Source organism: Argopecten irradians, chromosome 4, assembly GCF_041381155.1.
Source record: "Argopecten irradians isolate NY chromosome 4, Ai_NY, whole genome shotgun sequence".
Lineage (NCBI taxonomy): Eukaryota > Metazoa > Mollusca > Bivalvia > Pectinida > Pectinidae > Argopecten > Argopecten irradians.
The window spans coordinates 38827591-38842350 of NC_091137.1; the positions used below are offsets into that span (position 1 = coordinate 38827591).

The window sequence follows — 14760 nt, forward strand, 5'->3', positions numbered from 1 at the left end:
ACAACAATGTAACCTACATAAGCTATTCATGATTTTCTGGAAATCAGAATTGTGCTACATATTTGATATTTCCATAAAACCAACTTGTTTGTCGCTGTGGGTAGATATTCATTGTTACTTCATGTTTATGAGAATATTCTTCTGAGGAAATTATGTGATTTTCACTTGCAAACTTATGATGTCAGAATTGATACCTACTCAAAAGTGAGGATAACGGTAATATGCAAAGATGGAATGGTCCTATTGTGTACCCACAACCTAAGATGTCAATATATATATATATATTAGATATGGCATGCTCTGATTTTCATTGGCAAATACATGGTCATGTGACGTTCAATATATAGCATATTGACTCAGTGGTTCCTTTTCAAGAAACACTGAGTCATTCCTTTGTGAAATTCATTGCACAAATGCAGCATTCTTCAGGGTGCCATTCTTTGACCAACGCTTTTCTTTAATATAACTACTATATATGCACATTAGAGATTGTTTTTGAGATGTTTTGAAGAAATGACATATCTAATATAAAAATTAAGGACCTTTGTATCGGTCCATATGGTAGACTTGCAGAATTTTAAATAATGACCTCGGCCTCCACCCTTGGTCATCATTTACTTTACTTAGAAGGGAATGCTTTTTTCTAGTTTTAGTAAATGCTCTCCTTAGATACTAGTTGTGCATATTGCATTTAGGAATGATGTAAAATATTCAATGGCCGTAGATCCTGAGGGATGCATCATCTCTTGACAAACACATGAACGGTGTACATGTGACATGGCAACTACTGTGTAGTTGGTTATTTTCGCAGGGCAAAGTTTTTGCAAAATTTGGTCTAAAATCGGAAAAATCATATCTATTCAAGCAGTTTTAAATTTTCATGATTTAGCTTGAATGGTACATATGATTCAACCATTTCTCAAAATTTTGTGTATAAAATTTACGCAAAGCATTGTCCTGCGTAAATATCTCTGGAAACATAACCGACTATACGGTAATTATCTTGCTGCTTGCTCTTCAAGCTAGGTGAGCTAAAGATTACAAAGAACACAGAAAATACAATGTTGAATTTTATTCTTCAATGTGAAGACATCAAGTCATTTAGCATTTTGAACAATTGGAACAAACAATATAAAGTAAGTAAACTTTCAATTTGTAATTTATAAAAACATGTCTTTGGGCAATTTTATGTTCATTATCTAGTTGTAGGTTTTATACTGTACTTTGTCCAACTCAAAAACAGTACTGTAGAATTGTTAGCCTCCACAAACGTTTCCAAAAACAAATGCCATGACCTCATTGAGTTAAAACAGCATGTGTCCTGATTGTTAAATACCAGTGATAAAATCAGGATATATGTTCATATATTTGGGAAAAAACGTAAAATTCAGTTTCCTAATACAAGTCACTGGAACTTATTTTGTACATGTATTAGAAAATGAAATTAATAAACACAAATTGTTTCCCCTTAATACAAAAAATATTACATTAAATTCCTATTTTGATAAATAAATGCAAAGTGATGATTTACAAAGCAATAAAGCAGAAGACTTAAGCACTGCATAATGCATTTGCCAATCATTGCAAATTAAAACTTAATGTACATAAGTATAGTGTGGTTTTAAATAAAAGCTTATTGTCTTGATCTTAGTATACTACAGAGATACCAAAATTCATTCTAAATTAATGTTTATCATTTACTCGAAGTACATAAATTATGCATTGTATTGTCAAACTAAAGATGTGAAAAAACATGACTGATGTTGACAATGTAACATGATTGATTACTAGCAAATAATTTACTTTATTGTAATTACAAATGAACATAATTTACGTATCCCATGATTTTATATCATTTCAGACCTTTAGGTGTGAACTTTTTTTTTTGGCAGTCAGATACAACTTTTCCCTCATTTGCTCAAATCAGTAAAAGCAAATACATCATATAGACATATGAATATACAGCATACCAGGTATAAGTGTAGGAAGAGAGACCCAATTCAGGATCTGAACAGAGGAAAGTCAGATTTGAGCTGAATCTATATGGTGAAACTTCACCTAATATAGCGTTTGTTTTTCAAGATTGCAAGTTTGCAACATTATCTTAATTTTTGAACTGACCCAAAAAAGAACAGCACTTTGTCAGGACCATGTAAGTACTCATCATTTCAAACTTTCAGTTCAATTCCATGGATGGTAACTGAGAAGAAGTTTAAAGTGTATTTTTCAAAATGGCAGCTGTGGTAGCTATGCCATCTGGATATCTAAGTTTCAGTCTAAGTGGTGGAAAAAATTTAAATATGAAAAAATAATTGGATATGCATGCTGCACAGCGACGAAGAACAATGGCTAAACAAACTCATATGGCAAACAAATGGCTTGTTATACAGATATTTACAATGTACAGGTAATTATATGAATTATAACACACATCAATGATAAAGTTTTACCAAAGCTAAATTACTTATATCTGCTCAGACCGCAGATAAATGAATTAGAGACAAGAAAAGCGAAGCATACTTTTTATTGATGTAATGTTTTTGTATAAAAAAATAACGATTACTGATAACTAATCATGAACTTTAAGGATGTTAGTGAATAAACTACACTCATATTGAGTGTCGTAGTGGAATAAATCATATGCAAAAAACATCTAGATCAAGCTGAGTGAAAGATTTTGGCTAATTAGCACTCAGCAAGCCTGGTGCTACCCAGCTAAAATCTTTCTTACTTGGGAGGAGCTAATATATAGTTACCTGACAGACCCATATTCAAATATATTTATCCAAAACCAATCATTTGTTTATTAATATGGATAATGACTGTGGATTCAATTAGCACATGCATCTACATCTGAAGGATTTAAAAGAGGAATATTATTGTATATATTTCATATATACACTTAATAAACTTAAAATATTATACAATGGTGGCTATGATTATAAATAGATATATTTCAAATTAAATCACAGTTGGAGCTGAGGTATTTCATTCTGAAGGATTTAACATGAATTTGATATTCATGATTTATACACAAAGTGACAGCTAAATCTAATATTAATATCATCCACTTTTTTGCTTTCCAAACTTAAATTAGAATTCATTTGCTTTCAACCAATATCGGACTTCAATACTCCTAGTATTCCATGTGACAGATTTGCCAACTGGCAATATTTTTTCTAGGCCATCAAAATTCTCAAGACTTCAGTGATTTGTTCAAACAAGAAAAAGTTCAATTTCACAATGTCATCTGAAATTTGCCAAGTTAAAACATCAGACTTTAGGTCTACCATATTCAAAATCTTAAAACAAGGTTAATGCTATTTTTTTATTTTCCAGTGAATGTCTATAAACAGGTGATACTGTAAAAAAAAATACTGTAAAAAATAACTGGTAATTTCTGTGGGAAAGATATTTTCATGATTTTGCAGGTATGGTCACAAAAAATTCATCTGCAACATACCTTGTATGACTATATTTTATAGCCATGTCATGAAATTTCACATTCACCAAAATCTAATTTTACTCATACAAAATATTAGATAGCATTTATCCTCATTCTACCCAGTACAGTTAGCCACATGCATCAATATGACGATATATATCACAAACCTTTGAAACATTTTCTTTTAGAGCATTTTTATGTCGGATCTGACAGTTAAATCTTAAATATTCCATCAAATGGATAAAGGTAGAGATATAATATCCAAACAAAAAATAATTTAGAGAGAAAAGATCTGAAATCTTGCATCTCTTAATCCAACTCATGCATGATTGATATCACACATTTCATTATTAATTATATAATTAAAGCATGTAAAATCAAAATTACAGATCTAGAACTCGCTCACACCTCACCCGTTCGTTATCAATATAAGCCCTCTTTTAAATTTCACATTTTATAAATGGATACTTTATCAAGCTTTTTCACCTTGATACTGAAGTAGGGTCACAGTATAGTAATTTAGTAAATGAGTGACTATAGTGTGTGACATTTTACAACTAGTCCTCCATGCGGTCCATCTTGGCCCAATGAGTTAGGACAATTAAGATACATGACAGTAGATTGGTGGCTTTTCCAGGTAATTCTGAACTTTTCCACCACCATTTATTCTCTTTTTTAAATGACAATATGTGTTGATACGAGTAATATGGTTTGAAATCAACTCTCTTCATAACAAAACGACAGAAGATTATACAACAGATAAAATCTTAAATAAATTTTTACAAAAAAAGGAACATGAAATATCTCACGATTTTCTTTTTAGAAAATACAAACTTTCACAGAATGCAAGCTTGTACAGTCTACAAGCCTATTCCTAACGTAGTCTTAATTCTAACACAAATGATGATGATGGCACAAACTTGGTGAAGATTTTGTGATATACAGATGAATACATTCAGCATTTGAAAAACAAATGACTTACACAATCACTATAATCATACACTAACAAAACTGCAAAGTAAGATACACATTATAATCTGAACAGCCTTGTTCTCACAAAAAAAAAAATTACCATGATGCCGGATACACATTTAGCCTCTTCTGTGATTTAGTTGTGCAGTAAACTCTTCGTTAGGAGAATGTTTTCACAATTTAAACCATTTCACTACACTTATATAAAATGCATTTTAGATGCACAATTTAATTCTTTCATTCACAAAACACAAAATGCTACACAACAAGAATAATCAGTTTTCCAAAGGCATTTTAAATTTGGCCTTTGACAGATTTTTAAGCTTGAGCTTTTCCAACCTCTTCTTGTTTTTGCCGCCGATGGATGTGAATTCTACATTGATTTTACGGCCTGCTAAGGTGGTTTGATGAAGGCGTAGTGCAATCTGAAAAGTGAACCAAAATGAAATTATGCTGTGAAGTCAGAAAATTTGATTCTATTAATTAATTTTAACACATAATCCCCCTGATATCTACTTACTTCACCCATGTAATGTTTTCCCATAATTCACTATTAATATGACCTGGAGCGATATTCATTGGCTATTCTGGACACTTGGAATCAATTAATATGTCGCTTTAGATATCCCAAATTGACTTGGGTACTAGTTTAAGTATGATGTACTGATGATTAGTCCCTCCTTCCTGTGATTATGATGTCAAAATGATCGGATGGTGGGACTAATCAACTGTACTGTGCACTTTACCCACAATGTATTGGGATCATTTGAGGACTGCGGTAAAGGTGATTAACCCTGCTGGATTTTCACAGCACAATTTGAAAGAGCTGTAACCAAGTATATGTCCCCGGGCCGAGTACCAAAATTTTAGTATCCAACCCATACCCAGGTTCTCAACATATATTCATACATTTTACTAGTATGTAACATAGAAAATTTGGAAAGTGAGGTTAGTCTACAAACACTGAAAATTGTGTAAATCTGATCAAGTAACCTTTTCAAAGTAACCCCTAACCATGGGTACTCATTTAGTTTTTTTTAAAGAATCTTTGATATTGCAGTCAGGCTGACAACTACTAGGTTAGGACTATTTCATGATCATTTCAGACAGATTGAGCTAATTTCTGACTAATTTCTTTGATAAGTTTAGAGGCAGAGCATGCATACTGGTAAATCTATCGTATAGTTAGTATGATGGCAGCTGTAAGCCAATTGAATCAGACCCTTTGTCAGATAATCTAATTATAATGGTAAACTTGACATTAAATTCATGAATGTGCTTTTAGGACAACTTCTTTTACCATATGTAGAGGTACGTACCCCGTGACTGATGCGGTCCTTGAATTCTATATAAGCGAATCCTCTTGCCCGGTCTGTCCCCTTTTCTTTTGGAATCCGAATCAATTTTACTCCACCTTAAATGAATAGATTTGAAAATCTTGTAAAAACATTCCTGAAAATCTAATAAATATAAATTATATTTTTGTATATCTCATATGATAATGAAACTCATTCAAAAATGTTCACAATGTAAGCAATACATAATTATGTACCTGACAGAAGTATGCATGACATTGTACTCATAAATATATACATAATCAACTGAGCAGAGCATCCATGGATGGCATGAAACAGCAGACTTGTTCTGGATTGGTAGGCATACAATTCCATGAAATTAGTTGATGAATATCTAAACATTAATTATATACGGTACATAAACTATCTACATATGGCATTTATATAGACCATAGATGCCATAGGAAGATAGTTTAAACCTTATTTTTACATTATCAACTCATTTTGGGGTCTCTGCATTAACATTGTTTAAGCTAGACCAGGGAAACCATTCATCAATTACGATTTATTCCAGGAGATGGAACAGCCATTTTGACGATGATCAGTTGACGCCAACATTAGTGACGTCATAATAGTCATTTTTTGGGTGTCAGTTATACCCACATATACTTCACTTTGCCTTGGATAGTTTATATAGTAGAAGTGACAAGTAAATGTAAATATATCAAAATAATTCCCTTACCTGTTTTCCTGAAATGTTCTTCTAATTGTTCTTTTGAAATGTTATAAGGTAGATTGCCAACAAAAAGCACATAAGCTTTTGGCATATGTTTGGAAGACGTCTGCTCTCCTGCTATATGTACATTGGGGTACACATCTTTGACCTCCTCTTTCACTTTCTTTTTCTTAGAATTTTCTGAGTTTGGTTTTGTCGATTTTACAGTTTTGAAATTAAGTTTTGTTTGTGATTTCATCTCCACTTTCATCTTGCTGGGCACTACGGCTTGTGCTAAAGCATTCCTTGTCGCTACACTGGCCTTGAATCCACCCTTATTATTCTGTTCAATTAAAGATGTTACATTGTCTTGGAGTTTATTGTCGGGCATCAGTTTTCTCAAACCTGAAAAAGATATATGTACATGTATCAATTTCTGTTGTTATCAAGCAATTAAAATAGAAAAGTCATTTTTTATATTGTCAATTTTAAAGCAGGCCTACCTAAGTCATTTTTGGGTAACTATTATAATCTTAAATGAAAATCCATTCGTAAATTTTCTTTCTTTGTTTGATTTATACATTGTCTGATACAACAAAATGAAGAGATATCCAATATCCTGGTAAATACTGTCAAATTTTTGCTACACACATATGTAGGACTCTGTTGAAGAATAGCTTTAATGAATAGATATCTAAATCCTCAGTAAAGAAAGTTATGATTATAAAAATAAATTTCTTTTAGAGTTTCATAATAAAATGTCACAAGAGCTTTCCATGGGTCATCTTATCATTTTACAGAGTCATCTATGTATGCCAGACAGATATATAGGTATGGTATAGATGGTGACATCATTATTTTGTGAATGAAAATTACGATTGTTTTATCTTTAATTATCATTTCCGAACCTCCTTAATTCAAATTAATATTCTTCTAAACAATCATGCCTCTTAAAAAGTTACCTTCTCGTTTTTCTTCACGACTTTTTTTGTGTTCCGCCCACCAGTTTTGTCTTCTATTCTTCCTTGATGCGCCAGAAGGAATATCCTGTTAATACAAATGTCTAAATCTTATTGAAGGAAAAGTAAAATACAGATTAGGACATGCACACTGAAATGATAGTGTGTGAACACAGACAAAGCTTAAAGCAATTATCTTTGCAAAACTTAACAATTACATTAATTATATTGATGTGCCGAGTATTATGATGTCAACAACAATGTAATAATGTCACAAAGTCCTCGCAACAGGGACAGAAACAATTTTCTGAGGTCATATCATCCTTGCTTGCATTGCTAACACATCATTATATTTACGTTTTCATTGCAGCCCTACTATATAACCTCTATAAACCAAGCACTTTACAGGAATCTGGTTCAGTAAAGAATATGGCACCTTCCACTTTTATTTTAACAACATTTTATAAAAAATATTTTAGAACAATGAATAGATGTACATATTGAATGTGGCTAACACATCCAATATTGAACCACTTATAAAATGTGTATGTTTAATTTAATTACTGTACGTGTAAGTTACACAATGAAGAATTTCGTAAGATATTGATATCAAATAAAACTGCAAACCATGAGACTTGTCAAAAGTAATGTAGAATTGTTGTTTTATAAACTTAATTTTGAATTATAATGTTATGTAACTTTTAACTCAACTGTTGGAGTGTATCTTGATTAACATCACTAAAATATATAACCAGGATATATTTTGCCAGAGATTTGTGTGGACAGTACGTGTTCTGTATGTTAACAGATGAATTGTGGCATGGGTTGAGGCTAACACATGAAGTTAGAATTTGAAAATTCTATAAGTTATAGAATTTTCAAATTAACCATATAAATATTTTAAAACAAAATGAAACCAGGAGAAGATAGATATTTTATTTCGGTAGCTAAAATCACTATATTATCTCAAAATCTAAGTTTTTTCTTTAAAAACAAGAATGTACGATTGTTTAAAAAAAAATCGATAGAAGCGCCAAAAGGGGTAGTTTCAAGGAGTTATGACAAAACTATTTTTTATTAAAACTTTATCTATAAGTAGTTATGATTTATAATTATATCATGATGCAGATAAACTTGTTTGTGAAATTTCTTATTTCAAGCACAATTCTAATCATTTTCTTAATGTGTGTTTGATTATAAATTATGATGCATAACCCCTATTGAGCCCCATTCACTTTTTGACAGGGTGGTATACGTGTAAAAGCACCTGCCCTTGCATGGCGGCGTTTCGTTCATGCAAGAAAGATGAAAAAAGAATCGAACATGAAATGAGAACACCAAATGTCCTCCACATTGTTGAAAAATACACTGATTTAACTCTTAAACGTCATTTTTCATTGCAAGCTCGAACGAATTCATAACCTTTTTCTCGAGTTGAAATGAGTTTGAAAATCCTGTTTTTTACCCTGAAGAAGACGGATTATAAAAATCGGTTCCGTCTTTCTACCGTGGAGATCATCAACTCAAGATTGACGGCATAAATATGTAACTGATGTCAAGTAATATATTGGTTCATGAAAATTTTTAACTCACGCTTCCAGCTGGCTTATCCATCTCGCTTTGTGTGCTTCTCGGTAGGCCGTTCGGAACAAAGCGGATTCGATGCTCGCCTGTATGTTAAATCTAGAGACTGCAGTTAATATAACGCCACCTATAGTGGCTGTCACCAGTCATGCATGAATCTTTAACTACTTTCGGTTCAAGCGTTACGTCACACACCGGGACACAAATTAAATAAGCATATAAGAACATAAAATGAGAGAACAATTTAGTAAAGGTTCGACTTAAATGCCGTTTTAAATCTACAATGTAATTAAAGAACTCAGTACTGACTTTTTTTTAAACACAATTCAATTCAATTCAACTTTATTGCTTCCTTACATCCATACAAATGGGATCGATAGCAAAACATCCATGTACATAACACACGGTAGATCAAAACAACAACTTAAACATTTATCAAGCCAGCTTTTCTCTGTTCAAATGACTTTTTAACAAAGAGGCCTAAATCCTGCAGAAGTTCTATATCATTAGACGACAAGAGTCGTATCAAATTTTCAAAATCTGTTAAATGGTGTTTTATTACATCTTTATGACTATTTAAGAAAATTGTTCTCACTGTAGAGTTATCGGAACACTTTAAAATGAAGTGGGTTTCATCCTCAATTTCTTTACAAAATTTGCATTACCACAGAGAAAGGCGAATCTTTTTTACCCTACCCGCCTCGATTTCTAAACTGTGGTTGCTAATTCGCAGTTTTGCGAGCAATTTTCTTAATTCAAAACCCTTAATAAAAAGGTATTACTGTTATTATTTGAATTATTTAACTTAGTTGTAAAAATGGCTTTGAATGTACCTTGTATCGATTTCTTGAATAATAGTTTCAGATTACGTTTAAACGTCCTACTAGGATTGGCATTTTCAAAGTTATAAGAAATCTTATTTTCCTTTATGATATTGGAAACATAGGAAAACCAAGAATACGTTCCATTTGCATGTACATGTATATTTTTACTGACAGCCAGTGCTTCTTTCACCAGGTTGATGTCTTTTTGTGAGATCCTTCTTAAATAGCATAAAGCTTGTGTATTTATGAAACAATCTAAAGTAAATTATCCTAATTCAGCCCTGGAAGCTATAAGTAGGCATATAATCAGAAACATATATATATATATATATATATATATACCCATGAACATGATATGTTTGCATCAACACAAAATTTAAACATTATATCATGGTTTGATATGGTCAGTTTTATATGATTTTTGAAAGCACAATAACACAGTGTATGAACGGAAGTGTATAGTATTTTTTTGAAATTTCGTAGTTGCGATCTGTATAGCGAAACTGGATCACTTGCTAAGATAAATGAAACAATGGATAGTGGATAATTTTTGCCAATTTCATTTATTCTATACATTTTTGTTGTAATCTTCAGTTATAAACGGCGTCATGGATAGCAATTTGAACTACCAGTGACTAATGAAATGTTGAGGGTTAACCAGCATTAACATTTCAGAAACTTTTCGTGAGTTGATCTGCTGTTCATCATCGAAGAATTTAGACACCCGCCTTATATTTTGCACTATTTTAAGGTATTCTGTCTGGCTTTCATTATTTCAAGCACCATCACAGGTTTATAAATGAATCCAACAATATAAAACACATAAATACATATTAATGGACACAATATCTTTTACTTAATCGTATTTTGAAGTTGTAGGATGATCAGTTAAAATTGTATAGTCACTTGCATTGTTTTGAAACTGGCGATGTATAATTGCTTGCGAGGACACTTGTATAGTCGCTTGTTATAAAGAAGAAATATATTCAGTGTATAAGGCTCTGAAACTGATCAATGAAACAAATAGTCTAACAGATAACAAGTCCACTATCAATTTAAACGTTTAGTCAATTTTGTTGCACAGATCATATATAGTAATTTACAATTTACAATTGTTCTTAATATCCTTCCGATGCTGGCGACCGAAGAGAAACGTAATTAAGAAAGTAACAGAATGACAGGAGAATGATACCAAGGCACGGGATGTGATAAACTTTAAGTACAGCAGCGAGACAAGAACAGCGATCAGTACAACTTCGGTCGTCAGCATCGGGAGTGATCACAAATACAAAGATTTCAATTATTAAGTAATTATATACATATGTTAAAATAAACTCTCTTTCTCTCTCTCTCTCTCTCTCTCTCTCTCTCTCTCTCTCTCTCTCTCTCTCTCTCTCTCTAAAATCTAAAATTACACAATAAAATATATTAAAACAATTATCATTTCTCAATACAGGTTAATTACTTTAAATCGGAAAAAATATCGTGTTAAGAACGCTTTAAAATCATCAAAATACATAGTAAAACTCATCTCAGCCATTCCAAATCGTAATATTTTTTTTCTCGGAGGAGGCCCCTGGACCCCCCAAACAACAAAATCACACAAATTCATCAAATTGCATCGTAAAACTCATCTCAGCCATTCTAAATCCTAAACTGGAGTGCAGGACTCTTTTTCTTCCTACGCCTCTGCAGTTGCATATAAAATTTTAATGAACTAAGTACTCACTACTGACTGGTGAAAATCATGCCAATAAAAGATGGATCTTTTCTCTATTTCTGTAATTCTTCACCTTTTTCATTCCTCTTAGAAATATTTTATAACATGGGAAAACTAAAAATGAAGTCTATATAACGGTAATAAAAATAAACATAGCAACCTGTCAGCCATGTTTTTTCTGATTGAGCACCATATATTGGCCTATCAGGCCCATGAAATCAGTCAGTGATGAGGTATCAATTTAACATTTTAATCTGAAGAGCATTTGATTTCATTACATCTGTTACATTTCCTATGAAAATTGAGCAAATAATGCTCATAAATGTTTTATATAAACTAAGGTAAATTCGACCGTCTCCCCTGGGGAAAATTCCGAGACCCCAGGGCCATGAAATTCACAAGATTGGTAGAGGGCATTGAGACCTTTCAGTCTATGAAGAGTATTTCTATACATTTACGTTCGGAACCTACCGAAGCACAATGAGTTAGGTCCTAGGTCCCAATTTACCAGGCGTGAAGCTGCCATGTAAGCACATAAGCCCGTGCATGCACATCATTTTCCTCAGTATGTGTACACGTGTATTAGATTCCCAAAAAGCTAAGTGGGCTACGCGAAAACTTAACTATTTGTTTTGAAAGGATATGGAAAATAAACAATGTTATGATAGCATTGCTTAGCAATTTCAAATGGTGGAAATGAAACCACGATCCGTGGGGGATTTTCCCCAGAAAACACGCCTTCTTTGTAGCCAAACGTAGTGAGACAAGTCACGTGCTTATACCTCATTCATTCCATTGGCCGAAATAAATATGGAATTGTATTATGGGTAACTAGTGATAACATGAGTGTGGGTTTACTTCCAAATATAGTGATTTAGGCCTTTTGACGAACATCTTATTTTCTCTTTGTTATATGTATCTGTTCTGAAACCTAAAGCAGGTAATTATATGTATAAATATAAATTTAGATTTCTACGAATTTAGCCGGGAGAAGCCGATCTTCGCTGATCCTAGATTAGACGGTTAGACTAATTGAATTGGTCAATTCGCATAATATCATTTGTTTACAAAACGTGAAAATGGCAGTTTTATAACTCATTTCAGTTCATCATTTATAGTAAAACAGTACATATGTGCATTCAAAATGATATGCATGCGATATTAATACCATTTTGGAGTCTAAATATTTTCAAATAAACCAATTTTTCCGAAAAAATGGCAAGCAAACTATCGCCATATTAGGAAGTAAACACACACTCACGTGATCACTAGTTACCCACAATACAATTGTACATTGCGACCAATGGCATGAATGAGGTTATAAGCACGTGACTTGTTTTACTACGTTTGACTACAAAGAACGCGTGTTTTTACTACAGAAAATAGATGCAGATGTATTCAGAGTTTGGAGTTTAAAACCGCGTCCCGGACGCGGGAGGATTTTTAGCCTAAAGCTTGAATCTGGCCATTAAGACCATAAAAAATCGTTGTGCCTTTATATACATGTAAGTGTATCGAGGGATGTAAACTAACAAGTAAAGCTGGTTTCCCAATGTGTATTGTGTACCTGTACTGTGACCTTTATGGCTTTTAAATTATGTAACTTTTGGCCTTGAGTTGGGCGTTCGCCCCTGTGAGGTCCAAAGTCTCTGGGTTCTGTCCCCTGGCCGAGACAAACCAAAGTCTATAAAAGTGGTAGTATCTGCTCCTGCTTGGCGCTCAGCATTCAAGGAGTGGGACGACGTGTTCGCCCGTGGTCAGTATAATGTGAATGGGTAGGGTGTGTTGCTTGGTGTCTTCGGCGGCATGCTTCTGTGATATAGCACTATAAAAAGGGCAACAGTTCCACTATACAAGAAGACACAACATGAATATACGCAATTGTACAGCAGTCTCCCAAAACACGCACATCGCACAACATACACCCAACACACCGCATACATGGGAGGCCGTCCTTACATGACCATAGCTGTTAATAGGACGTTAATTAATAAAAAAAAAAAAAAAAAAAAAAAACGTAGCATTATTGTTCCGACAATACGAATAATTTTAGAAGTGCATTGAAATTTCAAATATTATTGAAAAACACTACCATCATATTTTCCTTATCTTGATTTTTGGGGTGTTTTTGTGTGATTTTCCCATTCAATCTACTGGATATGGTCACCAACGATGCGTACCAAGGAAGATAACTCCCATATGAGTTAGAATATTTCTATTATCTCGTGTCATAGCAAAACTGAAGACCAGTTCGGGAGAAGAAAAAAAAGATCAATCACATGCCTACAAAATTTTAAAACTACACAGTCAACCAACGTGCAACGTGTACCAATATTCATTTTTAATCATGGTATATCAAATGTCTCAACTGTTGTCGACCACCAGATTTAGTTCATGGGTGGAATATTGATCGATGGTGTGCTGAACATCTACTAACAAAACGTACAGTATCCCTGTATTCTACGGTGGCTGATTTGTGCCATTTCGTCTTTTCGTCTTTTCGCCCCGAAAAGACGAGAATTAAGTAACCTTTAGCGACTTTTTTCGGGGCGAAAAGACGAAAAGACGAGATTTTTGAAGGCGAAAAAACGAGAATTAAAGTCGCTAATTAGCGTGTATCACTTTCGACTTTTCGTGTTTGAGTTTTCGTCTTTTCGTCTTTTCGCCGCGAAATCAGCCACCGTAGTATTCTCTACAATCGATGTACATTTTAATTCACCGCCGTCAGGTCACCATGGCACTGACCATGAGGTCAGACATAAAGACAGCTATGGTGGCATATTTCTGCCATCGAGTTGCCGACTTACGACTTAAAGTGAATAGTCGGGCAAAGAAAATCAGTCTAAATGCGTTTATTGGCCTTCCAAAAGTTCTCACATGTTAATAAGATCAGTTGAAAGCATTGACAGCGAGGCTGCGTGGAAATGTAACCACGGACATAGTCAGCCGGGAGGACGTTTTAGGATTCATATACTTTAAATTAATTTCTTCGTACGCAGACAGATTTTGACGAGAGATTTTATTTTTCTATTTCATAAAAATTATAGTGAATACATTCACACCATTTTTACCGACTTTAGGCATCCTTGCCCGACTGTTCACTTTAATGATGTCGACATAATTAAGGCATTATGTCGACATCATATAGGAAGATGTCGACATAAACAGAAGAATATATCGACTTACCACATTCACCTGCCCATACAATGATTCCAAGATAATTATGTAGAAAGTCGGTAACTCGGG

The 14760-nt window shown here is 33.3% G+C and overlaps 1 protein-coding gene across 1 annotated transcript; it reads right to left on the bottom strand.

The window, feature by feature from the left end:
- Positions 1-1057: 1057 nt before the first annotated feature.
- LOC138321591 (uncharacterized) lies at positions 1058-9098 on the bottom strand. Its single transcript, XM_069265364.1, has 5 exons — positions 8980-9098; positions 7390-7474; positions 6455-6832; positions 5737-5831; positions 1058-4842 (listed from the first exon to the last, which is right to left on the bottom strand). The coding sequence occupies exons 1-5, from the start codon at positions 8998-9000 to the stop codon at positions 4693-4695; spliced, it is 729 nt and encodes a 242-aa protein (XP_069121465.1). The 5' UTR covers positions 9001-9098; the 3' UTR covers positions 1058-4692.
- Positions 9099-14760: the final 5662 nt, after the last annotated feature.